General features: G+C 49.5%; 1 protein-coding gene across 1 annotated transcript in view; it reads left to right on the top strand.

The window, feature by feature from the left end:
* Positions 1-2,891: 2,891 nt before the first annotated feature.
* The window catches only part of GSDME (gasdermin E), a 47,257-nt gene continuing 23,448 nt past the window's right edge, over positions 2,892-26,700 (top strand). Inside the window, exons 1-3 of the mRNA XM_074269173.1 lie at positions 2,892-3,121; positions 9,379-9,602; positions 13,200-13,392. Coding sequence (XP_074125274.1) covers positions 9,392-9,602; positions 13,200-13,392 — 404 coding nt within the window. The 5' untranslated portion in view covers positions 2,892-3,121; positions 9,379-9,391. The remainder of the gene's footprint in view (positions 3,122-9,378; positions 9,603-13,199; positions 13,393-26,700) is intronic.

Below are 26,700 nucleotides of genomic sequence, written 5' to 3'. Positions count from 1 at the left end.
TGGGGCCGGTGGGACACTGTCTCCTTTCCTTGGGGAGGAGAAGAGCCCAGGCTGCTGGCAACGCACAGGAGGCAGGGCTTCCTTCTGGGCCAGCCTCGACTTCTGGGCCCAGGGACCAGCCCGTCGCCCCCAGGATTGCAATGACGTCTCTGTGATGATGCTACAGGCGCTGTGAGGGATGGATCAGGGAATGTAAGGAAAGGCAACTGCCCCGGGCGGCCCGGAGGGGACGGAGCACACGGGGCTGCCCGGAGGGGACGGAGCACACGGGGCGGCCCGGAGGGGACGGAGCACACGGGGCGGCCCGGAGGGGACGGAGCACACGGGGCTGCCCGGAGGGGACGGAGCACACGGGGCTGCCCGGAGGGGACGGAGCACACGGGGCTGCCCGGAGGGGACGGAGCACACGGGGCTGCCCGGAGGGGACGGAGCACACGGGGCTGCCCGGAGGGGACGGAGCACACGGGGCTGCCCCTCCACAGAGGCCCCTGGGGGAGGAGTCCCAGGAGCGGGCACAGCGGAAACCCTGCTCCCCTCGTGAAGCTTTGGGGTCACCCTGGCTTTATTTGGGTTTCTGTGTTACTGTAAGCTGTTTGAGGACAGAGACCTCCACAGATCAGTTACTTACCAGGAACTTTACCCCTCAAAAGCCCTTTTGCCATTCAGACTTTTCGGGTTCCCAATTCAGGGCCCCGCCGCCAGGGAGCGCTAAGTGTCCGAGAGCAGATTTGAACCCAGCTTCTCCTGACTTCAGGGCGGGGGCTCTGTCCACTGCGCCCCCCAGCGGCCTCTATTAAATCTACCTCCAAGCTACTGTATTTGCAGGAATTCTGAGAAAGAAATCACCCTGTCTACCAGGAGCTTCCAGAAATGACCAGCCTCGGGACCAGCCCCTCCTCCTTTCTCGGGGAACTAAACCAGGGGCCTGACTTTCCATAAGTGTCTTAGTCCTTCTCCCGGGAGCAGGTTCCTGGGCTGTCCTTAGATAAGTCTAAGACCCGCCCCCACCCTTCTGCCTCCGGCCGGCGAGAGCTCGGCTCCTAGTCTGCGGTCCCCCCCCCCACCCCGTTTCCCTAAGAAAAGCCTTCTTTATTCTTTTTGTGTGTCACCCACTTTCTAAGCAGCTTTTTTAAGGGCCTGGGAATGACTTGTTAGAGAAAAGACTATTTTTAATGGTTTTAGTTTCACCAAAAAGCTTTAACTATATGTGTGTGTGTGTGTGTGAGTGTGTGTATGTGTGTGTGTGAGTGTGTGTGTGTGTGAGAGTGTGTGTGTATGTGTGTGTGTGTGAGTGTGTGTGTGTGTGTGTGTGTGTGTGAGTGTGTGTGTGTGAGTGTGTGTGTGAGTGTGTGTGTATGTGTGTGTGAGTGTGTGTGTGAGTATGTGAGTGTGTGTGAGTATGTGTGTGTGAGTGTGTGTGTGTGAGTGTGCGTGTGTGTGAGTGTGTGTGTGTGAGTGTGTGTGTGTGTGAGTGTGCGTGTGTGTGAGTGTGTGTGTGTGAGTGTGTGTGAGTGTGTGTGTGTGAGTGTGCGTGTGTGTGAGTGTGTGAGTGTGTGTGAGTGTGCGTGTGTGTGAGTGTGTGTGTGTGAGAGTGTGTGTGTGTGAGTGTGTGAGTGTGTGTGTATGTGTGTGTGTGAGTGTGTGAGTGTGTCCCACCTACATTTTACTTGTCACTTTACTATATTTTATCTCTCCATTATCTGGGCCCCCCGGAGTTTACAAGACGAGCGCAGACCAAGGAATCTAATTTCCGGAGGAGGGACCACTATGTAGTGGGGGGGGGGGGGGTCAGGACCGACCCTTAGGAAGCGGCACCTGAGCTCACTTTGAAGCAAACCACGGCGCTGGAGCTGGGTGGACAGAGCGCTGGCTTTGACGTCAGGGGAAACCAGAGCTCAGATACTAGATGTGGGACCCTGGACAGGTCCTTTCACCTGGTTTGCCTCAGTTTCCTCATCTGTAAAATGAGCTGTAGAAAGAAATGGCCAGCCACGCCAGCGTCTCGGCCCCCTCCCCCGCCCCCCAAAAAATCCCACGTGGGTCACGAAGAGCCAAACTGAATGACAACCACAGATTCTAGGGCAGCGTGAGGAAAGGAGCGTTCCGGACGCCGAGGACCGCCGCGGTGGGGGCTGGGAACGGACGGCCGGGAACCAGACTCCTCCGGCAGATTCCGGTCAGACAATACGCATTCATTAAACGCCTACTGTTTTCCAAGCCCCGAGGCACAGGGGAGATGAATTTGCTTAGAATGGAGCGGAGGACGATCCGCGAATGAAATAAAGCTGCTAAGTCGGAAGGGCCGGAGCCTGATGGAGCCCTCGAGAAGCCGCCCGCCTTCCACCCTCGGATTCTAAGACATCTCCGGGCTTGGAACTTCCCACGACCCCCGTGCCGCCCCCCCCTTGTGCGGGGGCGATGGAACTGGAATCTCCAAGCGCCCCCCCCCCCCGATTTCTAATGGCCGTGATCCTGAGTAAATGGCTCTCCTTCCGAGCCTCAGTTTCCTCCTCTGTAAAATGGCCATTATAACGAGAACCTCCGCCTTGGAGGGGAAACTGAGGCGGCGGAGGGCCGGGCACGGAGCCGGGGCCGAGGCCCGACGTCCGGACGCCTCGTCCCGCGGAGCTCGAAGCATACGGCGTGTGTGGCCGGGCACAGAGCCGCCCGTCCGCTCCGCAGGCCCCGAGAAAGGAAGGGCCCCAGGGTCTCCCGGGGCCTTCCTCACGAGGCGCGCCCGGCCAGCCAGGACCCCAGACTCCGGCCGCACATTCCGTGCTTCGGCCCGCCCCGCCCCCCGCCCACTCCAGCTGCGGGGCGGGGGCAAAGTTTCCCGCCCCGGGCCCGCCCACCACGCCCCGTCTGGGCCCGGGCATAAAGGGGAGGCTCGCCGCGGGCTGGGAGATCCGGCCCTCCGGCCACGAGTACCCGGAAATCCAGGGGCCCGAGCCCGAGAAGAGAACCGGGCCGACGTCGGGGGTCCCGGAGGGAGCACCTCTTCCTCCTCCCGGACGCCGCCGCTTTGTCGCTTCCTCCCGGGCTCCCCCGGACCAAGAAGCGCCTGACGCTCCCCCCTGCGCTGCGGAAGGCCGCGGGGCCGGCAGCTGCTCACCTGGCCCCGGTAACCCCCGCCTCCCCCCCCCTCCCCCCCCCCCCCCCCCCGCCCCGACCCTCGCTCCTGCCCCTCCGGGCCGCCCCCGGCCCTTGCTCCGCTCTCCCCTCGCCTGCCCCGAATCCGGTTGGAGGCCCCTGGGAAGGGGAAAGTGGGGGAAGTCCTGCCCCCGATTCAGGAAGTCCTGCAGCCCAGGGGGGCGCCGGGATGACTGACAGGCTAGGCTGGGCCCCCGAACTGCCCCTGGGGGGACACTGAGTCACCGGTGGAGCTTCTTTCGGGCTGGGCCTGGGTTAAGCCCTTCGGGGATGCTTTAAAGAGATGGACAAAGTATCTGTCCAGCACTTGGCCCAGCGCCTGATACATAGTAGGTGCCTAATAAATGCTCCTTGGCTTCCGAGCCGTCCCTAGAGGTCTCGCCCCCGTGGGCTCTTTCCTGCTCCCTCCGGGCCAGGTTTGGGGTTTGGCCGCTTGTGCCAGGCTGGCGTGCTGGGCCCGGCTTCTGCACCCCTAAGATGAGGCTGAGCTTCCCTCCTGGCTCTGAAGGAGCAGCCGGAGCCTGGGAGTCGGGGTGGGGTCGGGATGGAGCTGCGCTTCCCCTTTCTAGCCACCGGCTGCTTTGCAAGTTGAAGGTTTTGGTCAGTCAGGCAGTAAACGGTTACCAAGCGCCTACTGTGTGCCGGGCAGTGCTAAGCCTGAGCATACAAAGGGAGGCAAAAACGTCCCTGCCCTCCAGGAGCTCCCCGTCTTACAGGGTGGTAAACAACTGTATACAAGCAAGCTGCAGGCAGCCTGGAGAAGTCAGCACAGGGAAACTTAGGGGGTACAGGTGGCTGAGTCAAAGGACTGAGCCCAGCCCCTGGGCTTCCTAATGTTATTGTACCAGGAGGGAAACCGAGGCAGCAGGGCCCAGATCAGAAAGGGAACGGATAAGAGTTAGAGATCCAGACTTGGAGTCTGGATCCTGACCAGAATCTCTGCTTGGCCCTAAACCTACTCTTGTCACTCCTGGCTCCGGGATCTAGACCTGACGGTTGATCTAGGTAGGTGAGCACCCTGTGAGTGAGCTCTAGGAAGGTGGAGTTTAGAGGCCAGCCAGAGAGCAGGGGTTCTCAAACCACGGCCCGTGGGGCTGCGTGCGCCCGCTGAGGACGGTTATGCGGCCCCCAGCTTATGGCGAATGGGCTGTGGGGACAGAGCGGGAGCCTTTGTTTTTACTCTAGTCCGGCCTCCCACGGTCTGAGGGACAGGGAACTGGCCCCTGCTTAAGAAGTTTGAGGACCCCTGGGCTAGATCTTCGCTCTCCATTTCAGAACGGAACCTCAGCTCCAGTGCCCATCTTTGTTCTTTGGACTCTCCTTCTTGGTGGAAATGTTGAGGTGAATGACACCTCAACAAAGTTAGGGTCCCTAGGCCGGGGTTGCAGGTATGGTAAAAACAATTCCCAGCCTCGGTTTCTCCCAAGTTATGGGGAAAACACTGATTAAGTTCCGAATTGGATTAGCAAAGAACCTGGAGCAAGAAGGCACATGGATAGGAAAAGGACAGAGGGATCTGGTGTTCCGTGTCCCTGATATGCTCGTTTTTATTATGTCCCTCCATAGTGAATTTTATGGTTTAGCGGTGGGAATGGAAGGGCACCTCCCATTAGTCTCAGAAACCCATTATCACGGGCAGCCACTGTTATCTGGAGTTGTGGCTTGGGCACCTCAGTGCTACTTCCACATTTCCCCTAGAAGCTGAATCCCATCAGAGATGAGCCCCCTCCCCCCCCCCCCCAGAGAAGGAAACTGAGGCTGCCGAGATAGACACTGCACCACTGGAGTCCTTTGATGACCAATTCAGGGTTTGGGGGTGGAAATCTGTGATCCTGCTGTTCCTTGTTGAACATTTCTTCCCACTTCTAAGTCTATGATCTTGTGATAGACCATACCCTTGATCTCTTTCTGAGCCTCAATTCTCCCTGGGAGGTGAGGGGGTTGGGCTAGAAGGACCCTCCTTTCAGTCCCAAGTCCTGTGATCTGCTTGGGGCTGGAGCTCCCGCCTCAGTGTCTCCAGCCCCAGACTGGACTTCCTTTGAGAAGCTTCCAGGGTTCTCTTCTCTGATCCCAGGGTCCTCCCCGCTTTTGAATTCTTATGAGCCCTGCTTGTCTCCTCTCTGTGCTGTCTCCTCCTCCGGCTCATCTCCTGCCTCCGGCTGACTTCTGGATTTCAGGAGCCATTTTGTTTTTATCTTTCTTGTTTTATTCCAAAGCAATCGAGGGCGGTACCCAACTTTTTTTTTTTTTTCCCCATTAAAAATGGACTTGGGATAGGGAGCCAGCAGGAGGATGGGACGATGGCTTTGGGATGCAGCTCTCCATCTACCATGTTGCCTTTGACTTGCCCCCCAGAGAATTGCAGAAGACTGCCGGCCATGGGGGTCTCGAGCTGGAAGGGACCTTTAAGGCCATCTAGTCCCTCCCCAACCCCATTTTACAGAGGAAGGAATGATCCAGCCCAAGGCCTCATAGCAAGTAAATACCAGGGTTGGGAGCTGGACCCACGCCCTCTACCCCCAGATTTGGCTCCTAGGCTGTCCCATGCTTCTTTGCTCCATCAGTGCACTAGCCATCGCCCACAATCCAAATGTACGGCAGAGTTTAGTTTTCAAAGTGTCTTCCCCAGAGCACTAATGGCACGCTTCTCTACTGAGACCCAGAGCGGTGGCTAATGGCTAAGGAGGTGAGAGACTGAGCCACAATCTGCAGAGTGGGGACAATTCGAATTTCTTACCGCTCTCCCCAGGTTGGTATAAGGGAGGCCTTGTAACGGGATCATTTTAGAGCCGTAGATTTAGAGCTGGACGAGGGGGAACTCAGGGATATCAAAGAGCCATATTCTAGCCAAGGAATGGCCAGCTTTCTTGGCTCCCTCTCATACACAGGGCTTGACTGGTAAATGGGAGCTGTTATTATAAACATGAAAACTGAGGCAGCAGACAGTGGTAGAAGCACAGTGGAGACTAAAAAATAGGAAGCTGGTGTAGATGGTGGGCCGGAGTTCATATCCTGGGTTTTCCCCTTATTACTTCTGTGATCTGACATTTCCTGAGCTATAAAATGAAGGGGAAGGTTGAGCTTGAGGACTTGTGGTCCTTCTGACACAAAGTCCACGGTCCTGGACTTGTCACTAAGACAGTGGGACCTGGGATAGCCCTCTCGGATTTCTGTCAGATCAGGGTTTGGGCCCAGGCGACCTCGGGCCTTTCAGCTCTCGACCTAGGACAGCATTTTGGTTTAGGAAGTGATTTCCCCATTGCCGCCTGATGATGCATGTTGTCCTGTACATTTGGCCTGTTCCAAACAACCATGACGTAGTTGTTTGTTGTTTTCTCCCAAAGTTGACAAGGCTCCTAATTTACCTTCTTTTGATTTGGAATTATTTCCAATTATTTGGCTCTACTCACTACTTCCTTCCTATTTTCTGAATCCATAAACATTTATTAAGTACCCACTATGTGAAGTGACAAGCATGTACTAATTATCCATTATGTGCTGGGTACTGTACCAAGTAACAAGTATTTATTAAGCACCTACTGTATACCAGGCACTTAGTGCTGGGAATACAATGATAAAGTAAAATGGTCCTTGCCTTCAATGAACTCAAATTTTAATGGAAAGTTCTCAGGAAAGCAAAGTGGAAGTTGATGTCATTTTTTTTTTTTTGCCTCTGTCTTTTGTGTGGTTTGTGGTTATTCTTCTTTTAAAATTGAGGAATTTGAGAGAAACAGGTGAAGGGATTAATTTTAATAAGTGTCTGAAGCCAGATCATCCTGATACCTTGGACTTGGGGTAGGGAGACCAATTTGGAATTAGCCCAGGGCCTAGACTGGAGTGATGATTGCCTGACTACAGAGGAGATCAATATAAAAGACACAGTGTAAGTAGAAAGCACAAGACTTGGCAACTGGTCTGCTCTGCAAGGTGAGAGAGAGTGAGCATGGAGCCCAGGAAGATGGCAATGCCATTGGCTCCATCCTGGCCAGATTCACCAAAAGCAAATTAAACCATTCTCAAAAGTAAAATCAAAATATGAAGAGTCTGGTTTGGATTTCCTTCCTCAAATCTTTCCTCTTCTCCCTTTAGGAAATGACTGAATCATTTTTCTGAACTTTGAGCTCAAACCATGTTGGAGGGATAAGGGGAGAGTTGATTTTTGAAGGGCAAGGCTCACTGGGGGTTTTCCAAAATCTAATCTGAGCACATTTCAATAACAGTCGGATTTGATAATTTTTTTTTTAATCCTTTCCTCATTTTACAAATGAGGAAACTGAAACCCAGAGAGATCGATCACATCATAGTCTGAATTCACACAGTGGGAATTCAAGCTCTAGCTTTGTACATCATACCCCTTTTCCCTCCAGGATTGGGATGAGGGGAGGGCAGATTTTCTGTAAAGGAGGTGTAAGACCTCATTTTTTTGTAGCTACTGAAAATGGCCTCTCAGGAACAGAAAGGATATTTAGGGACACTGATTCCCTCAGCCGAAGGCTGTATTATTTATACTTGTCCCAAGGTCCCTGATACGAAGACAAAAAAAAAAAAACAACAACAACAACAAAAGATGCCTCATTTTTCAAAATCTCAAGAGATAAGATTGGGTGAGGGGAAAGGGCTTTGAGCAATTGAGAGATTCGAGTTTCCTTTGAGGAGAAAATGTCCTTTGTCAAATGAGGAAATCTCGCTTCCCTTCCCCTTCTTGGCTTGTGCTGTGCTTGCAACACTCTCATTCAGACTTGGTCACTTTCCTTCCCAGAAGAGAAGGGAATGTCTTGTCCTTTCTCCCTTGCCCCCAAGAAGCAGACAAACTAAGGCACAGAGAGAGGAAGTTGATTGGTCAGTGACAGAATGGGCTAGAACCCAGAGTTCCAACCTAGTGGTGTTCTGGCTTGGAATTGTGGTGGACCTCTCTGAGAATGGATCAGCACCTGCTCTGTAACTTAGGGCAGGAGAAGGTTGGCTGACTCGCTAGACCGTGTCACGGGCTGAGCTTGAACGCAGTCCCCGATCCCGAAATTTGTTCTCTACCACTTATGACACGCTGGCTTCCTTCAGGCCCCCTCACTCACTCCCTGCCCCCATATCTAAATAATGGTGTCTTCCAATGGATCACAATCTCAGAACAGCGGGAAATTTCAGCGGTCATTTCTAGTACTTCTAGGGGAATTCTGTCAGCAATTAGCAGCCCCTTCCATTTTGGAGAACTCCTCATTTTAGGATCATTCTCCTTATGCCAAGTCTAAAAATGCTTTTTTGTGCCTTCCCCTATTGGGGAAGCTTATTGGTTCTGCCTTCCAGGGCCAAGCTGCCCAAGGCTGCTCCTTCTCTGTGACAGCCCCCCAGATGCCAGGGATTTTTTTTTCCTTCAAGATAAACATCCCCAGGTCCTTGGCCTGAGCCTCCTAGAGCATGGCTGCCCATCTGTCATGGTTGCCCTTTTCTCATGGGCTCCATTTTGTCAATGCCCCTTCTAAGACATGGTAATCGGAAGCCAGAGTGAGGGGCTGCAAATCCGGTGACCAGTCGGCCTTTCAAAAGAACAATAAAAACTCCAAGGACCTACTGTGCGCTGCACTCTGGGCTGGGTCCCAAGGGAGGTGCAAAGATCATCAAGAGTCTGCCTCTGGTCTCAGTGAGGAATGTGTGTATGCTTGTCGTTTCTCAGTGGAGCAAGAGCACCCTACTGAGCTGGAGATTTTATATGGCTGAGAAGGATGTGTGTACATAATGCACATGTGACACACTTAAAAACACTTAAAAAGTACACTTAAAAGCACACGTGAAATTTTCCACCAGATTTTGCACCATCTCTCTCTTCCCATTTCCTCTCCTTCCCCCCTTTTTCCCCCTCCCCTTCTCCTCTTTTCTCCTTTTTTTTCCCCCTCTCTCCCTCCTGAAATCTTAATCAGAAAGCACCTTCCTTTCTCTTGGGATAATAACTCATGAGAGCCGACTCCTTCGACCATGTGTGGCTGGGAAAAGGCAGTGGCACATTAGGGAGAAATAACAGTTCAATTCAGAGGAGAAAGAGTGATGAGGAAAGAGCAATTTTCTTTGATCCCTTGGTTCGCTCTCTAGCATCCATCCAGCTTGAGTGATTTTGGCAGTTTGTGTGATACCAAAGGCGGGGGAGAATATTGTGTGGCGTGAGCTGTGGCTGGGGTAGGCTCCCAAGAGGATGCTGGGAAATTCTCCATTCTCTGACAAGAGGGTTTCTTCTTTTAGGAGAGTCCTTGGGATGTTTGCCAAGGCCACCAGGAATTTTCTGACTGACACTGACCCAGGAGGGAACCTGATTCCAGTGTCAAGCCTCAATGACTCAGACACGCTGCAGCTTCTGGGGCTGGTGGTGAAGAAGAAGAAGTTTTGGTGCTGGCAGAGACCCAAGTATCAGTTTTTATCAGTCACCATCAACGACATCCTGACCAAAGATCAGTGTCTGACCCCAGGTAAGGCACCTGCTGGGTGCTCCTGGCCGCTCTCTGGGTCCTTGGCCCCTGGTGCGGGGACAGGGACTTTCCTAGAGGAGAGGTCGAGGTCCAGAGGGAAGGGAAGGGTTTCCTCCAGCGGCTGATGGCATTGTCCCAATAACAGAAACCCCAAGAAAGGACCTACTCCCTGCTGTCCTCTGTGCTGGGCCCTAAGGGAGCTGCACAGATCATGAAGGGGCTGTGTCTGTTCTCAGGGAGGGAGGGGTATGTGCTGTCATTGCTCAGGGAAGCAAGAGCCCCCACGTTGCCTCCTGAGCAGGGGAGCTAACAGCACTGGGAAGTGGATATGTGGGGGGGCTTATAGATGGGCGTGAACATGTAGACACAGAATTTATACCAGCACGTGACACGCGATGTATAATCACATATTTACGTACTTATATGTTCACACTTTTCTTCTTTTGCTATTTCATCTAGGGCAGGGGTTCTAAAAATTTTTGTGGGTCATAGACTTTCCCCTTCTCAGAGTCATGTTTTTAAGTTCATAATATATATAGGATTACCAAGAAATCAATTCTATTGAAATAGAAGTTTGGGTTTTTTTTCCCCCCTGAGGCAATTGGAGTTAAGTGACTTGCCCAGGGTCACACAGCCAGGAAATGTTAAGTGTCTGAGACCAGATTTGAACTCGGGTCCTCCTGACTTCAGGGCGGGTGCTCTATCCACTGCGCCATCTAGCTGCCCCTGAAATACATATTTTTAATATATGTATATATTTTTTTAGAAATTATTTATTTTTAATGCACATTGCTTTAGGAATCATGTTGGGAGAGAAAAAATAGGAATAAAAGGGAAAAACCATGGGGGAGAGGGGAAAAAAAAACAGAAAAAGAAGTGAACATAGCATGTGATTTACATTCAGTCTCCATAGGTTTTTTTTCTGGATAAAAATACACACACACACACACACAAACACACACACACCACACTCACACACCCACACTACACTCACACACACATATACACACACTCACACACACACACCACACACACACACATATACACCACACACACACACACACACTACACTCACACACACACACTACACTCACACACACCACACACACACACACACTACACTCACACACACATATACACCCACACACACACTACACTCACACACATACACACTCACACACATATACACCCACCCACACACACACACACACACACTACACTCACACACCACACACACACACACACACACACACCACACTCACACACACAAAACACACACACCACACTCACACACACACTACACTCACACACCACACACACACACACACTATACACACACACACCACACACACACACACACACACACACACACACACACACACACACACACACACACATTTATTTAATACCATGGCCCCTAGGTTAAGAACCCCTGACTGGAAACCACGGTGGGGGCTACTTGGAAAGAAGAACTGACTTAGAAAGCCATAGGGAACAAAAGGGACGTGAGAGGGAGGCAGGATGACACCGTGTAATCGGGACTAGATCTGCGGCTTGATAACCCAGGGGCTCCCTTGGCCCAGGAGACACCCAGGGAGGCAGTTTAGACATTGGACTCTGGATGTCGAAGGAGGTGGCTCAACTCCTTGTTGCATGTTCCTTAGAGCCAGGATTGTGAGAGCATGAATGGGACCTTCATGTGCTCCTGCGTGTCTTCCACCTAGTAAATGTGGCCTCAGACACTTACTGACTGTGAGATCCTAGGCAAGTCACCTCACCCTGTCTGCCTCAGTTTCCTCATCTGTACAATGAGCTGGAAAAGGAAATGGCCAACCCCTCTACTATCTCTGCTCAGAAAATTCCAGAGGGATGATGAAGAGCCAGACATGAAGAAGCGCCTCTATCTTGGGTGAAAGAGCACCCTCCACACCAAATCTCTGCTCTTCCCTAAGTGACTTTGCCCCAGGAGCATTTTCAGCCAATAACAGCTCAAGTCTGATCCCGCTTGATAATCCTGAGATAGCAGAGATCCTCCCTCAGAGAATGAGAGGAGCACCCAGAGGGGGGGGGGAGCCGAGGAGCAGATGTGATGGGCTGGGAGCCCGGGGGATGATGTTGGCCCAGGGTGAGGGACGTGGCTTTTTGCCAAACTGAGGGTGAAGCCTCAGCAGGACTTTATCTCGAAGATGAGTGGAGATAAGGGATTCCTGTCCTGGCAGAAATGCATCTGCGAAGGCATTCATCAGAGATGAGGTGTTTGTGAAGGCTTCCTCCCCCAGGGAGAGTCTGAACAGAGCTGATGGGAATCCTGAAATTGGCCTGACTGGATCCCTGCAGATTCATCTTCAGTCGGCTCCGCTGCGCTCTCTCTGCTGCCAGATTCTGTTATTCTTCCCTAATTGGCTCCTCTCCACAGTTCTCCTCTGGTCTCCACAGCTAACCTGTCACTTCCCCCCTCAGCCGAGTGTGATTAAGAAAATTGGGGTCCTTTGCCAAGCGCTCCCTTCCTCTTCCCCGGACGCCTTCCACCATTCTCTCCTTCCCTGTCTCACAAGCAGAGGTGGCCCTTTTCTTGCCAAAGCCCACCCTTCTGTGCATCCTGGATTCCGTCTCTTCCCGTCTCCTCATGAGACTGTTCTCGCTGTCATCCCCGTCTTTCTCCATTCTCTCCCCAAGCTCCTTCCCTGCTATTTACCTACGTGTCTTCCCCCAACCCGCCCTTATTCCATCCATCCCCATATCTTCTCCCTTTTGTGGGTAAACTCCTTGACAAGGTCATCTACACTCAGTGCCTCCGTTCCTCTCCCTCTCTTCTTGGTAATCTGATTTCCAGCCTCATCTTTTTTTGTTTTAGCTTTTTATTTTCAAAACATAAACAGACACTTCCTAGCATTCACCCTTGCAAAACTTTGCATTCTAAATGTTTTTCTCCCTCTCTCTCCTCACCCTCTCTCTTAGATGGCAAGTAGTCCAACATATGTTAAACATGTGCGATTCTTCCGTACGTATCTCCACAGGCTTGTCCTTCTTCCGCTCCCACTCTCTCCAAAGTTACCAGCGCCAAATCCAGGGCCCTGTTCTCAATCCTCATCCTTCCTGATCTCTTGGTAGCCTCTGACACCGAACATCTCTTCTCCCTAGTGACACTGCTTTCTCTTTGTTCTCTCTTACCTGACTGCCCTCCATCACCTTTGCTGGATCATTTTTTTTACACACAGTAGGCCTTTTATCAATGCTTGTTTTCTGATTGGAAGAAGAGGGTCAGGGAGGACTGACTCCCCGAAATAGGCAAGGCCAAGTGATCAGCACTTGGAGGTTCTAGGGGGGCTTATTGATAGTCTCCCCCATTGCAGATTGCTCCCCAACCTGCTGGCCAGAGCTCACTGCCTGTGTCCATTTGTCCATCGGAGCGGGTGAAGGGAGAACTGCGGAGACCAGTTCTTGTCTGGGCCCAACACCAACCTGCAGGCGTGGCTTTGAATCCAGCCTTGAGCTTTGTCAAAGCTCTTCCTGCCTTCCGAAGAAGCGAGCCTTCAGCACCTAGGGCAGCTTCCTCACGCCTTTGCCTGAGTCTCTGGCTCCTTTGCTTCCTTCCAGTTGTGGTCGAGTCGGACTTTGTGACCTACGAAGGCAAGTTTGAAGATGTCGTGAAGGGCACCGTGGAGACCGCGCTGGGGAAGCTCACCCTGAACGCCGGAGGCTCGGGCTTGGTGGAGAGGCATTCCTCCTTTGGGACGCTGCGGAAGCAGGAGGTGGACCTGCAGCAGCTCATCCGGGAGGCGGCGGAGAGGTAAGTAAAGAGAGCCCCGGCTGTTTGCTGGGCATCCCCAAATCCTGCGTCTGGGGGACCTTTCCTGACTCTGTTTCCTCTTGTCAGTCGCACTCGTGGGCTGATAGGACGGCAGCTGAAGTCCCTGCTGTGCCAGGTCTGTGATTGCCTAAAGGAAACATTTGGGAATTGGTGAAATCTAAGGGCATTCATTATGATTGTGTTTTCCCTACACTCAGAATCTCAGGGTTGGAACATCCCCGGCCGTCTGGTTCACTCTTTATCAGACTAGGACTTTTCTCTACTGTGCGTCTGAGAAGTGGCCCACTCATTCAGCCTTTGATTGGAGATAGTCCATGATGGGGAGCTCACTACCTGTTGAAGTAATCTGTTCCATTCTTGTTTTCCTAATTGTCCGGAAGCCTCTCGATAGCTTCCTCCCTCTGCTCAATTGGCAACCAGGACACGTCGAATCCACTTCCTGGGACTTAGTCAGTTCTTGCGTGTGTCCTTTGAGACTTCTAAATGCCCCATGTTTCTCTAGCTGATCCTCAAGCCTTTTTCACCTTGGATGCCCTTAACTTTCTGGTCTCCAGGCCCCTTTTTCAGACTTGGACAGCACTATCATCCATGTTGCCCTCAGTCTGAAGGCTAAAAGCTCCTGCCTGCGAGGAGCTCGCATTCTATTGGAAGAAGCAACATGACGCAGCAAATGAAAAAGGTCCCTCGTTTGGGAGAGGGGCCGGGGAAAGCAATTGTGGTGAGAGTGGGGTCAGCCTCAGGCAGGAGGCAGCACTTGGGGTGAATTGAAAAGGCAATGATGTGGAGGGGACGGAGTATAGGCAAGATGGGGAGTCAGGAGGTGGGAAAACCTGCTCGCCTGTGGGCGAGATGTCCAAACAAGAAGCCTGCAGAGGGCAACTCCTCATCCCGCCCGAGGGGATGGAGGTGGGGGGGCATTTTATCCTTGGGATAAATCTGAACCCAACCGGAGTGCTCAAACCTGTGCATTAGGCTACGTCCACTCGGCAGCTGGTTGTGTCGGACAGCCTGATAGGGTCCGCCGGAAGAGTGGTGCATTACTTGGCTTCCACAAGCCTGATATAATTGGGTAGAGAGCTGAACCTCCTGCTGGCACGTTGGAAAGCTCTAGCTGACATTGTCGTTTGAATAGGAAAATCTATATCTCCGTGTAGAGCTGAGTTGAGGAAGAAATGGGGACTTTATAAAAAAAAATAGAGGTGGAAATTTGGACAGCTCCTTTCTCATGCTTTAAGGTAGAGGGAATATTAGGCATCTTTCTTTTTTTCTTTTTTCTTTTTTTTTTTTTTTTTTAGATAGCAGCTTTTCATTTTCAAAATATATGCAATGATAGTTTTCAACATTCACTTAGAAAACCTTGTGTTCCAAATTTTTCTCCCTCCTTTCCCCCACCTCCTTCCTTAGACAGCAAATAATCCCATATATATATTAAACATGTGCAATTCTATATGTATTTCCACAATTATGTGCTGTACAAGAAAAATCAGAACAAAAAGGGGAAACAAATGAGAGAAAACAAAAAGCAAGCTAACAAGAACAAAAAGAAGTGAAAATACTATGTTGTGATCCACTTTCTTTTTTTTTTTAATTTAGAATTTTTTTCCACAGTATATATGCATGAGTAAATTTTTTTTATAATATTATCCCTTGTATTCATTTTTCCAAATTATCCCCCCCTCCCTCTACTCCCTCCCCTAGATGACAGGCAATCCCATACATTTTACATGTGTTACAGTATAACCTAGATACAATATATGTGTGTAAATCCCATTTTCTTGTGGCACATTAAGTATTGGATTCCGAAGGTCTAAGTAACCTGGGTAGATAGACAGTAGTGCTAACAATTTACAGTCACTTCCCAGGGTTCCTTCTCTGGGTGAAGTTGTTTCTGTCCATCATTGATCCACTGGAAGTGAGTTGGATTTTCTTTATGTTGAAGATATCCACTTCCATCAGAATATTCTTCATACAGCATTGAAGTGTACAGCGAGTTGTGATCCACTTTCAATCCCCATAATCCTCTCTCTGGGTGCAAAGGGCTCTCTCCATCCTAAGTCTGTTGAAATTGCCTTGAATCACATCATCATTGAAAAGAGCTGAGTCCATCACAGTTGATCCTCACCTAATCTTATTGTTGTGTACAATGTCCTCCTTAGTGCTGTGTATGATGTCCTCCTGGTTCTAATCACGTCACTCAGCAGAGATTCATTTAAGTCTCTTTAGGCCTTTCTGAAATCATCCAGCTGATCATTTAGAAGGCATCTTTTTAGGGGTACAACTCAGTTGTAAAAAATCAGTAAAATGAGATATTTAGCTTAGATGATTTCTGAGATTCCTGCCTGCTTTTGGGAGAATCACTTAACCCCTCAAGGACTTAGTTTTCCCAGCTGTAAAATGAGGGATTGGTCCTGAATGAGTACCAGAAGTCTCTTCTGACAGAGGATCCCATGATCCCATGATAATGGGGGAGGGTGATATAGAGAAGAGTCTCTCAGCCTTATCTTCAAAATAATAGTATGTGTATGTGTGTATATAAGCACACACATAAAGGTGGATACCTTCAGTGTTTATATAATGTTTTTCGTACATTATGTCATTTAAGAATGAGTTTCAGGGATGGGAAAATGAAAACAAGTGCTGGACCGTCCCATTTGTTTGTGCTTCTGTTAGGCCACTGAAACCAATGGCAATTGAGGCCTCCCATCTGCAGGGTGGAGATGGCACAGAGCAGGGCTTACCTCATTTCATGATGGGCAATAAATGCCTGCCTTCCCTCACCGCCCAGCTGCCCGTCATTCAGCTTCTGAAGCATCCATGGAGTTTGGAAAGCTAGCCCTGATCCAAAGCTGCCCTTGAGGCACCCTTGACACAGGTAATTAGTAATGTTTAAGTACAGCCTGTTCCCGAGGGTTATTTTCCCCAGACTTTTTTATCCCAGGTAATTTAGATAAGACATCATTCTAAAGCCTACAGTTTTTGTCCTCAAACTCCATTCACTGTAATAGTGAGCTGAACCAACTGCCATTACCCTCATGTTTCCCATCTGTGAAATGGGGTTGGAGAGAAATAGCACTTGTATTGCCCACTCCCAGAGCCATTGGGAAGGACGGGTTTCGTCGGCTGGAGGCACTCCAGAAGCGGGAGCCGCTAGGGTGGAGCGGCCCCTAGGTGAAGGTTCTTGGAGATTGGTTTGGTCATCGCCCAGTTGATGAGCATCTCCATAACTTTCATTTCTTTGCCGCCACAAAGAAAGCTGCCATAAATGGTTAAGCAGATGTAGATTCTTTTCCATTTTCCCTACTTATCTTGGGAAACAGACCTAGGAATCGTAAAGGGGCAGTTTAATCATTCTTTGGACATAATTCCAAAGCTCTCTCCAAAATGGACCAAATCATGGATTCACCACGAACGAATGAAGGTCCTAATTTTTCCACATCCCCTCCAACATTTGTCACTTTCCCCTTCTCTCATTTTAACCAATCACATAGGTTATAAAATGATATCTCAAGGTTGTTTTAATTTGTATTTCTCTAATAGTGATTTAGAGCATTTTTTCATATGAACATAAATTATTTAGTTTTCTTCATTGGAAAAACTGCCTGTTCTTGTCAATTGGGAAATGACTCACAATCTTACAGATTTGGCAAACTTCATCGTATACTTGGGAAATGAGACCATTATCTGAGGAACTACCTATAAAATATCTTTCCCAATTTCTGCTTTCCTTTTGATCTTGGCTACTTTTGTTTTATTTGTCCAGAACCTTTTTAATTTAATGTCATCAAAATTATCCATTTGGCATCTCACAAAACTCAATTTCTTGTTCATAAATTGTTTACCTACCCATAAGTCTCATAGGTAACGTTCCATGTTCTTCAAATTTTCTTGTAATATCTCCCTTGATATCTAGGTCTTGTATTAATTTTGATTTACCTTGATAAATGGTGTAAAATGCTAATCTATACTTGGTTTTTACCAGACGGCTTTCCAGCTTTCCTGACAATTTTGACCAAATAATGAAATCTTATCCCCAAATAGAAGAGTTTACACTTGTCGAACACTGGATAACTAGATTCATTTGCTATTGTAGATTCTATGTTCCTGATTTATCTTACTAATTTTTTAAGCCAGTTCCAGATGGTTTTGATAATTACTACTTTATAATATCAATTGAGATCTGGTACTGCTAAACCTCCTTTTTTTTTTTTTTTAAACATTCCCCCCCCATTAATTCCTTTGATATTCTTGACCTTTTGTTCTTTCATTGAATTTTGTTATTTTTTCTAGCCATAAAATATTTTTAAAATAATTTAATTGAGCATGGCATTGAATATGTAGATTAATTTTGGCAAAATTGTCATCTTTGTTATATTGGCCCTGCCTACCTCATGAACAATTAATATTTCTTCATTTATTTAAATCTGATTTTATTATATACAAAGTTGTTTTGTTCATAGAGATCCTGGGAATTGTCCTCTCTAATTGATAGGGTTATTCTTAAAGGCACCTAGAACTATTTTTGTTTTGTTCATATAAGTGAAGTTTCCAGATAACTGAAGCATCTTTCTTTCATGTGACATCAGTTGGTCAGTAAGTTTTATTAAGTACCTAGAATATGCTAGGTACTGGAGATATTATGATCCCTACTTTCAGTGAGTTTACATTCTAATAAAAGAGACAAGTTCATATAAAAGTACATGCAGCATAAAAGTATAATTAACAAATATACATAAATACAGGAATAGGAATGGGATAAGAAAGAGCTTGATAAAGAAAATGGTTTAAGTTGTATTTTAAAGGAGAGGGGAAGTCTCTAAGTGGAGGTAACTAGAGAGTATGTTCCAGACATGCAAAAGCATGGAAGTGGGAAATGGGCATATCATGTTTGGGGTTCTGAAAGGGCACCTGTTGGGCTAAAATAAAGACTGGATTTGTGCCATTTTTGGCAGAAGCCTTTCCTCTTATCTTCTCTTGCTTGTTAAGTAGTTTGTGTTGTGCAATAACCTAGCCTTTTTTGGTAACTCAGGTGATGAGGGAGTTAACTTAGATTTCTATAGTGTTTCAAAGAAGGTAAAACTCCTTTTTTAGCTTTTTTTTTTTTTTCCAAAAATATGTCTCGATAATTTTATTTAAAAAAAATTATTATAGCTTTTTATAAAAGTATACATGGGTAATTTTTCAACCTTGATCCTTGCAAAACCTTCTATTCCAACTTTTCCCCTCCTTCCCATCCCCTCACCTAGATGGCAGGTATGTCCAATACATGTTAAATATGTTAAAGTACATGTTAAATCCAATATATGTATACCTATATTGTATAGATAGTTTTCAACATTTACCCTTTTTTATTGAAGGTTTTTTTTTCTTTTTGGGGGGAGAAACTTATTTATTTATTTACTTATTATTATAGCTTTTTATTGACAAAACATGTGCATGGATAATTTTTCAATACTGGCCCTTGAAAAGCCTTGTGTTACAAATTTTTTCTCCCTCCCTTTCCCTCACCCCCTCCCTTAGATAACTGGTAATCCAACAGATATTAAACAGCTTTATCTTTATCTCTTTATGTGCTATTTCACCCACCCTGGAAGAGAGGGACTCCAGGGAATAGCACTCCCAATTTACATATAATGCCTAGAAAGGTGAGGTACTTGCCCACCCAAGGTCCCACAGCCAACAGCTCTCAGAGTTGAGATTGGAATCCTTCCTTGCTACTGTCCATTGTGCATGATTCTAGGCTGGCCTTCCCAAGCTTTAAATGAGTAACTGGCTCTGTGATCGCTGGTGAGTCTCCTGAGTTTCTCCAACACCTGTAAAATGGGTCTGAATGCATTGAGTCTATTAATTATACAATCGGCCTATGAAGTTTACATCCAGACTTGGAAATAGCAGCTTGTCCTTCTGTAACCCTGGCTTGCTAATTGGGTCAAATATTGAGGAAAATTTGATAAAGACTAATTGTTTCTGCCATTTCCCATGGTTCAGCATTAGTCTGTACAGTGTAGTGAAACATGTCTCTCTTCACCTCCATCTAAATATTTCTGTTTCTCCTCACTCTCTATCACTCCCTTCCATCTTACACCTTATCTCTGGCCCTTGTGTCACCTGGAGCTTGGGCCTTATTCCTTCTGTAGAATTGGGGGCTGGCACCAGAGGGCACCTATGGTCCCCTCCAGCTCCAAACATAGGATTCGCACGTTAACACCAATTTGAAAAGCCCTGAGTTTATAGAGGACTTTTCTCAGAAAAACCCTGTTTGGGAAGCAGTGTAAGTATCAAGCCAGTAAGGAGGGAACAGAGCAAAGAACACTGGAGACCGAGAAGGGACCAGAACTATTTTTTAAAATTGGATTTTTTAAAAATTTAAACATTTATGCTTTTTTTTTTCTTTTTTTCCACTTTGATCTGATTTTTCTTGTACACCACGATAAATGTGCGAATAAGTTTAGAAGAGTTGCATGTGTTTAAGCTGAATTGGATTGCTCCCTGTCTATAGAAGGGGGTAGGAGAAACGGAGGGAAACGAATTTGGAATACAGGGTTCTGCAAGGGTGAAGACTGAAAGCTATCTTTGCATGTATTTTGAAAATAAAAAAGCCATTATAAAAAAATTAAACATTTATTTATTTCCCCTATCTGTTCTACTGGGGGAAGAAAAAGATAAATACAACTCTCGTGTCAAATCTATGTAGTGAAACAAAATGAATTAGCCTGATGGGTGTAGGAAGCGAAAGCTTCATTTGCTGTAGTGATCTGTTGCTTTGCCCGATGGGGACGGGCCTTGAGCTTCCTTGCTGGCTTTCTGGGCTCTCACCAGACTGGTCTGTCTGTCCGTGAGTCCGCGTCTGATAGTCCCACTTCTCCCCCGTAACTTACTGAACACCTTGTGTTTGAAGGAATGGAAGAGTGCAGCTGTGAGAAGGGCATCAGGGGTGATCCCTGGAATGGCCAGGAAAGGCAGGGCCCTCGGGGTCATCTTATTCACAGATGAGGGAACTGAGACCCAGAGGAGAGACACGGCTCTAAGAGCAAAGCGCTGACCCGAGGAGCCCCAGTGATCTCTGAGCGCCCAACGGGCTGGAGGTAAGGGGCTGGATCCCCAAAGAAACTTGGCTCTGAGGTGCCCTGGGTGCCCAGAAGGATTCTGGGTGCGGTTTTTTCAGTGTTGGCCAGGCTTGGATGGACCTTGTCTTTTTCTTTTTTTTTTTTTAATTTACAAAACACGCATGGCTAATTTTTCAACACTGACCCTGCAAAACCTGCTGTTGCATGGAGGTTGTCTTAAGTCTTACAGCCTCCAGAAGGAGGAACCGAGGAGTCTGGAGGAATAGTGACCGCTGAGGTCTACCAGGAGTCTCCCTCCCACTCAGCCCCGTTCACCTTTTCTTTTTCATGCTAATGGCGAGTGTCTATATAGGACCTACTATGTGCCAGGCACAGTGTTCAGCATTTTACAATTTGACTCTTCAAAACCCACCTCGGAGAGGTGGGCACTGTTATTGTTCCCATTTTACAGATGAGTAAACACAGATTAAATGACTTGCTCATGGAGATGCAGCTAGTTAAGTGTCCGAGGCTGGATTCGGACTCAGGCCAATCTTCCTGACCACCTAGCTGCTCTAGAGCCCTAAAGAATGACTAGTTAAATAGCCTGCACTTCAGTGGGGGGGGGGCAGTTCAGTGGAGAGGGCGCTGGGCCCGAATTCGAATGCAGCCCCAGGCTCCTAGTTGCTGTGTGATCCTGGGCCAGTCCATTTTCTCACCACTAGTGGCTGTCTCTCTCAGCAGGGCTGGGAGGAAAGCACTTGGCCAGGGAGTTGGGTGAGTGGGGGGCTTTTGTCTCGGGCCTTCCACGCCTGTAAGATGTTAGTGGCCGTGGTCAGCGCGTGGCCGCGAGGTCACCGAGCATCGCGTGTGTACCCCCGTGCGCCATGTTTACTCGCGGGCCTGTGCATCGTTTTCTTTGGTTTATTGCCTTCCCCGGCTGCAGCAGCTCATAAACCGACCATAAGTGACGCTGGTGAAAAGGCTGGAAGTCCATACTTGCCAAGTGCTTTTCCCCTGCCCCTCCCTGGGTCATTGTGTGCCAAGGAGATAAGCTCCGGCCGCCTGGGCGGCGTGCCAGGAGGAGCCATCCCCGCCTGGGAGAGGGCCGCGCCTAAGGTGGCTAATCGGGAGTAAGGGGCCTTCCGGGGGGCTTTGTATCTCTGGCACTGATCCCTCCTGCGGTCCGGTCAGAGGCGGAGGGAGTGGACTCCCCCTCCCCCCTTCACTGTGAAGGCCGAGTCCCAGGCTTGAATCGCCTCCTCGAGATCGTCCTGGGGGCAGCCAGTCCAGCCTTCCAGTCTGCCGCAATTCCACAGGTGCAGACCCCCGCAGAGGAAGGACCCCCCCTCCCCCCCCCCGCAAGGAGCCCGCTTTGGCCCAGCGGCTGTGAGCCTCCATCCGGCCTTTTCGAAATTGTTCCTCTTCGGCCCGCGCGTCTTCCTCCTCGGCCCGGCCTGTGAGTCCGGCCCGGTGAGGTTCTGCGCTTTCTCATCGTTACTATTAGTGATGGCGGCTTTGTTTTCTAACCCTCCCCGATTACTCACAAGGGTGAGCTTTGTCTGCATGAGGCCTCGTGGATTATCTGCTGTAGCCACAGATTAGAAGGTTCCCCCGCCGGCCTCTCCTGCAGTGGCCTCGTAGCCCCCTGGGGACCTGAGAAGCCCCCTTGTGTTACAGATGGGGGACCTGAGGTGGGAGGGACCAAGGAATCGGCCCAGGGCCCACGGTGACAACGGCAAAGCCCCGCCTCGCCCGTACCACTTGTCCCTGTCTCCCTACCTTCTCCCAGAAGGACCAGGGCCCCAGAGCCGCCGGTGGCCCTGGAAGTGTCCAGTCCAACTGTCCTTCATCTGATCATGTCCCTTAAGTAGCCCCGACCTGCGCCCCCCAGACCCCCGCTCTTTTACCTTTCACCCCTGGCCCCCAGGGCTGCTCCTGGGTCTTAGGTCACGCTTTATGTTTGTCCCCAACAACGTTCTCCTTGCTGAAGAAGAGTTAGACCTTTGCCCTCGGCCTCCCGGCTGACTAAGGGAGTAAATAAATAATTTACTGCAGGAGATAATGGGCGACAGCCTGCGGGCACGCTCCCAGGGCCCGGGGGCATTGACACAGGCAGAGCCCCCCTCCCCGATTTATGAGGTGGCGCATCTGATGAGTCACGCGCCCTGCCAGGGCTGCCCCGGGCCCGAGGGTGGTGAGCAGGGTCAGTAAAGGGTTTGGAGGGGGGGCAAACTGATGTGGCCAGCGGCCCTACGGTGCAGGAAACCGAGGCAAGGAAAGGGTAACTGGCAAGCAGTGCCCAAGGCGGGGTTCAAGCCTGCATCAGATCACTTTGGGCCGCGGGACAGCTGTGGCTGTGATGTCCATGAGAACGGCCTGGAGCGTTGACACGGCACTGGACTTGGAGTTGGGGCTCCTGGTTTGAAGGCCCAGACCTGCCAGTTACTATTTGTCTGACTCTGAAACTTGGTTTTCTCATCTGTGAAATGGGGGCGATAATGGTCCCTCCCCCAAAGTTGTGAGGATGAGCCAAGATAGATGCCGTGGGCATTTCGCACAACATAAATGTTGCTTATTATCGTCTGTCTAATGGGGGGCTCCTCTCAGGGACTGCTTAGAAGGCCTCTTGGGAGACAGCGGGAGCATCGGCTCAGGAGAAGCCGGGTGGGCTGGTGGATAAATGCTGGAGTCGGGAAGACCAGAGGCCAAGCCCCGGACGCCTCCTAGCTGTGTGCCCAGGCAAGCCGTTAACCGTGTGGCCTCGGGCCCCCCTCTGTATAAGGGGAGGGTTTGGGTTCCAGGCCTGATGAGAACTTGCCAAGGGTTGGCTCGGAGCCCATGGCCCTGCTGAGCAGCTGCGAGGGTGTGGGGGTCACCATCTTCCCCCGAGGACCATGGAGAGCGAGGATCCGTCCCAGATCCGTCCATCCTTCAGAACCTCCAAAAGATGGCAGCACCATCCTGGGGAACGAGGCTCAGCTCGGGGAAGCAGGGACGCTGCCAGGGCGCCCTGGCAGGGCTGGACCGGCGGTGGCAGCCACGTGCCCCCGGCCCCATTGAGAGCCGGGAAATGAGCCCTCCTGGGGTCTGCGCTTACTCTGCCTCCCGAACGCTTTCACCTCCTGGTCCATCCATCCGCCACAGCCCGAGGGGTTCAGTGAAGACCAAATGGGTCCCCGTTGGCTTAGGGAGCGGGCTCCGTTTTCCCTGCTGCTAATCACTGCTCAGCCACAAAGTGATTTCTTCTGGGCCCTCCGAGCTTCCAAGGCCAGGCCGAGCTCGGGGGCTAAGCTTGTAAATCTCCTCCATCACCCGAGGTGAAGGGAGGCTGCGCGCTGGGCGGCCTCGGCCCCTCCCTGGATTTTCTGCCCCTCTGGGTCGGGGCGCCGGAGGGAGTCTGGTGAACAAGGCTGAGCACGGCTCGTGGGCCCGGAAGTGAGAGGGACCTTGGAAGTCTGGCCCGCCATCTTGCATATGAGGAAATCGTGCCCTTGTCCAGGGTGGCCCAGGTACACAAGTCGGGCGGCCTCCCCAACATCATGTAGTGAGTGGCAGGACCAGGATGAGAACCCAGAAGTTTCCTAAAAGCATTTTTGGACACTTGAGGTGTGCTGCGTTTTGGGGTTGTTGAATAGATCCAAATCAGCTCTGAGCTTTTTTTTTTTGAGGCTGGGGGTTAAGTGACTTGCCCAGGGTCACCCAGCCAGGAAGTATTAAGTGTATGAAATCAGATTTGAATTCAGGTCCTCCTGAATTCAGGGCTGGTGTTCTATCCACTGCGCCCCCTAGCGGCCCCTTGCTAGCTTCTTTTTAAGGGATGTAGAGTTGAGATGAGCTCCAGTGAATGGCATCTCTTCTAAATTCCTAAGAGAGAGCCTGCCATTATTTACGTGTACCCACGGCAAAGCTTCTCTTGGAACCGGCTTGTCTGGGAAATTCATTTTGTTTTCTCCTGGGGGAATTAGAAGAAAATAAATCTGTAAAGTGACTGATTGAGGGAGATAGAAGCTGAAAAATGAGCCAAAAGATGAAATTGGCTGTGACAGCGGCGGGGGAGGAGGGGACACCTGAATCCGGCAGAGGGAGGCTTTGCAAAGAACTGATATGTTTGGTTTGAATTTTCGCTTATTATGGCATCCTTACGTTTTCAAATCACCTTTGCTTTCATATATATATATATATATAAAATCCTTAACCCCAATCCCTTCCCAGAAAACCATCCCTTGTAACTCAGAATAAAAATAAAAAGTTGGCAAAATCACCCAAGTGTGGAAGAACACACAGTATTTCACCTCAGTAGTCCTCCATCTTTGTAAAGAAGGGAGAAAGATGTACATTTTTGCAACTTTATTGTTTTTTAAATGACCATTTTGTTTTTTTTAATTTTTTTTTCTCAACTAACAAGCATATTTTACTCTCCTTTTCCTCTCTGCCAACTAAAAACAAACACAGTCCACATAACAAATGTGGCCAGCCCAGTGAGACACGTGCCCAGGTCGGCCATGTCCAGAAACGTCCATGTCGTCCTGCACCATGAGGCCATCATCACATGGGAGGGTCCTTTGTTGTCTGTCCTCTGGTACTCCATGCAGTCCACAGCTTTGTTTCCTTTTTTTGGCGGTTCTATCCCTTTACATTGTTGTAGTCATTGTGTAAGGAGCAGCTAGGTGGCACTGCATTGGAGAGAGCCCTGGGCCTGAAGTCAGGAAGATGTGACTTCAAATGTGGCCTTAGACGCCTACTAGCTGTGTGATCCTGGACAAGTCACTTAACTCCTGTTAGCCTCAGTTTATCCCCTGTGAAATGGGGACACGCTGGAGAAGGAAACGTCAATCCACTCCGGTATCTTTGCCAAGAAAAGCCCAAACTTCTCCAAGACTTGGATGTGGCTGAATGAGCTGTGTACGTGTTTTCCTGGCCCTGCTTTCTTCCTTCCACATCTTTCTAGAACTTCCCTCTCTGAATTCTCCAGGGTTACAGTTTCTTACAGTGAGGTAACGTTCCATGACCCTTCCGTACTGGGAGTTGGTCGGGTACGTGGGTATATTTATTTATTGATGTGCCTCCTTACTCACTGTTGGCCAGTCTCAGCCGGTAAAACTCAATCTATCCTTGCTGGGCAGGGAAGGACAAGAATGTTACTCCCTGAGGACAGGGGTGACTTCTTGTTTTTGCCTCTGTGTCTCAGGGGCACCCAGTAGGTGTCTAATAAATGCTTATTGGCTTGAATGGTAGTTTGAGGAGCTCTCCATCAGTCTCTTTAATGCAGATACGGTTGCTCTAGCTCTTTCTGTCAACTTTTCCAATGCCCGTTCCCTCCCGAATCTGAATGCCATCAGTGGGCTAACTCATCCTTGCCTCAAGTCCTAGCTGGCACCAATGCAAATGTTTGTTTGTTTGTTTGTTTTTTATTCTTTATTACAATTAACCCTTTCTTGGGGCTTGAAAATATTTTTAAACTTTTTTATTTGAATATTTAAAATAGTTTTTAAAGGAGCTATATTCTGGCTGTTCTTTGAAAGCAAGTTTCCTCCCTTAGTTTTTAACTGTCTTGTGTATTCCTAATGATAGCTGGGTTCCATTGCTGCTTTTCGTTTACTGGACTGTGATTTTTTAAAAATGAAATTTGGCCATTCCAGCTTTGTTTCTGGCGTCGTTGTGTTTGGAGTCTGGATGAGATCTAGCCCAGCTTGGGTTTTGAATGTCATTGGGTTCAATAAACACGGTTGAGCACCTACTGTGTACACTGTGGCTCCAAAGTTAAAAAAGAGACGGTGCCTTCAACCAGTTAGCAGCCTGTGCTTGACCACCCGCGATGGATGTGGCGTGTGGGACCCTCCATCTCCCAGGGCTGCCTGTGCCACAGGGCTCGTGGTTGGGAATTGGAGAATCGAGCCCCCAGTTGTGGCTCCAGGTCCTTCCTTCTGGGACCAAATGGAACAAGACTAATCTCTCTTCCCCTTGGATCCCTTGAGATATTGGAGGACCACCGCCATTATGTCCTCATCCAGTTTGCTCTCCCATTAAATATCTTCATATTAAAAATCCCCACTTTTGAAGAGATCCTCCCATGGCACAAGATCCGCACTTTTCACCGCTCTGGTTGCCTGCCCTTGGACTCCCCGGTTTGTCAGGGTCCTTCCTCGAGCACGGCTCCCACGATCAGACCCGCTCTCTGGCTGTGGCCCAACTCGGTCAGTGTCCAGGGGGCCTGTTGCCTCCCCCCTCCTGGAAGCTCGGT

Source organism: Sminthopsis crassicaudata, chromosome 5, assembly GCF_048593235.1.
Source record: "Sminthopsis crassicaudata isolate SCR6 chromosome 5, ASM4859323v1, whole genome shotgun sequence".
Taxonomy (NCBI): Eukaryota; Metazoa; Chordata; class Mammalia; order Dasyuromorphia; family Dasyuridae; genus Sminthopsis; species Sminthopsis crassicaudata.
The sequence above is the reverse complement of the archived record's forward strand: the minus strand, read 5'-3'. Positions and strand labels throughout refer to the sequence as shown.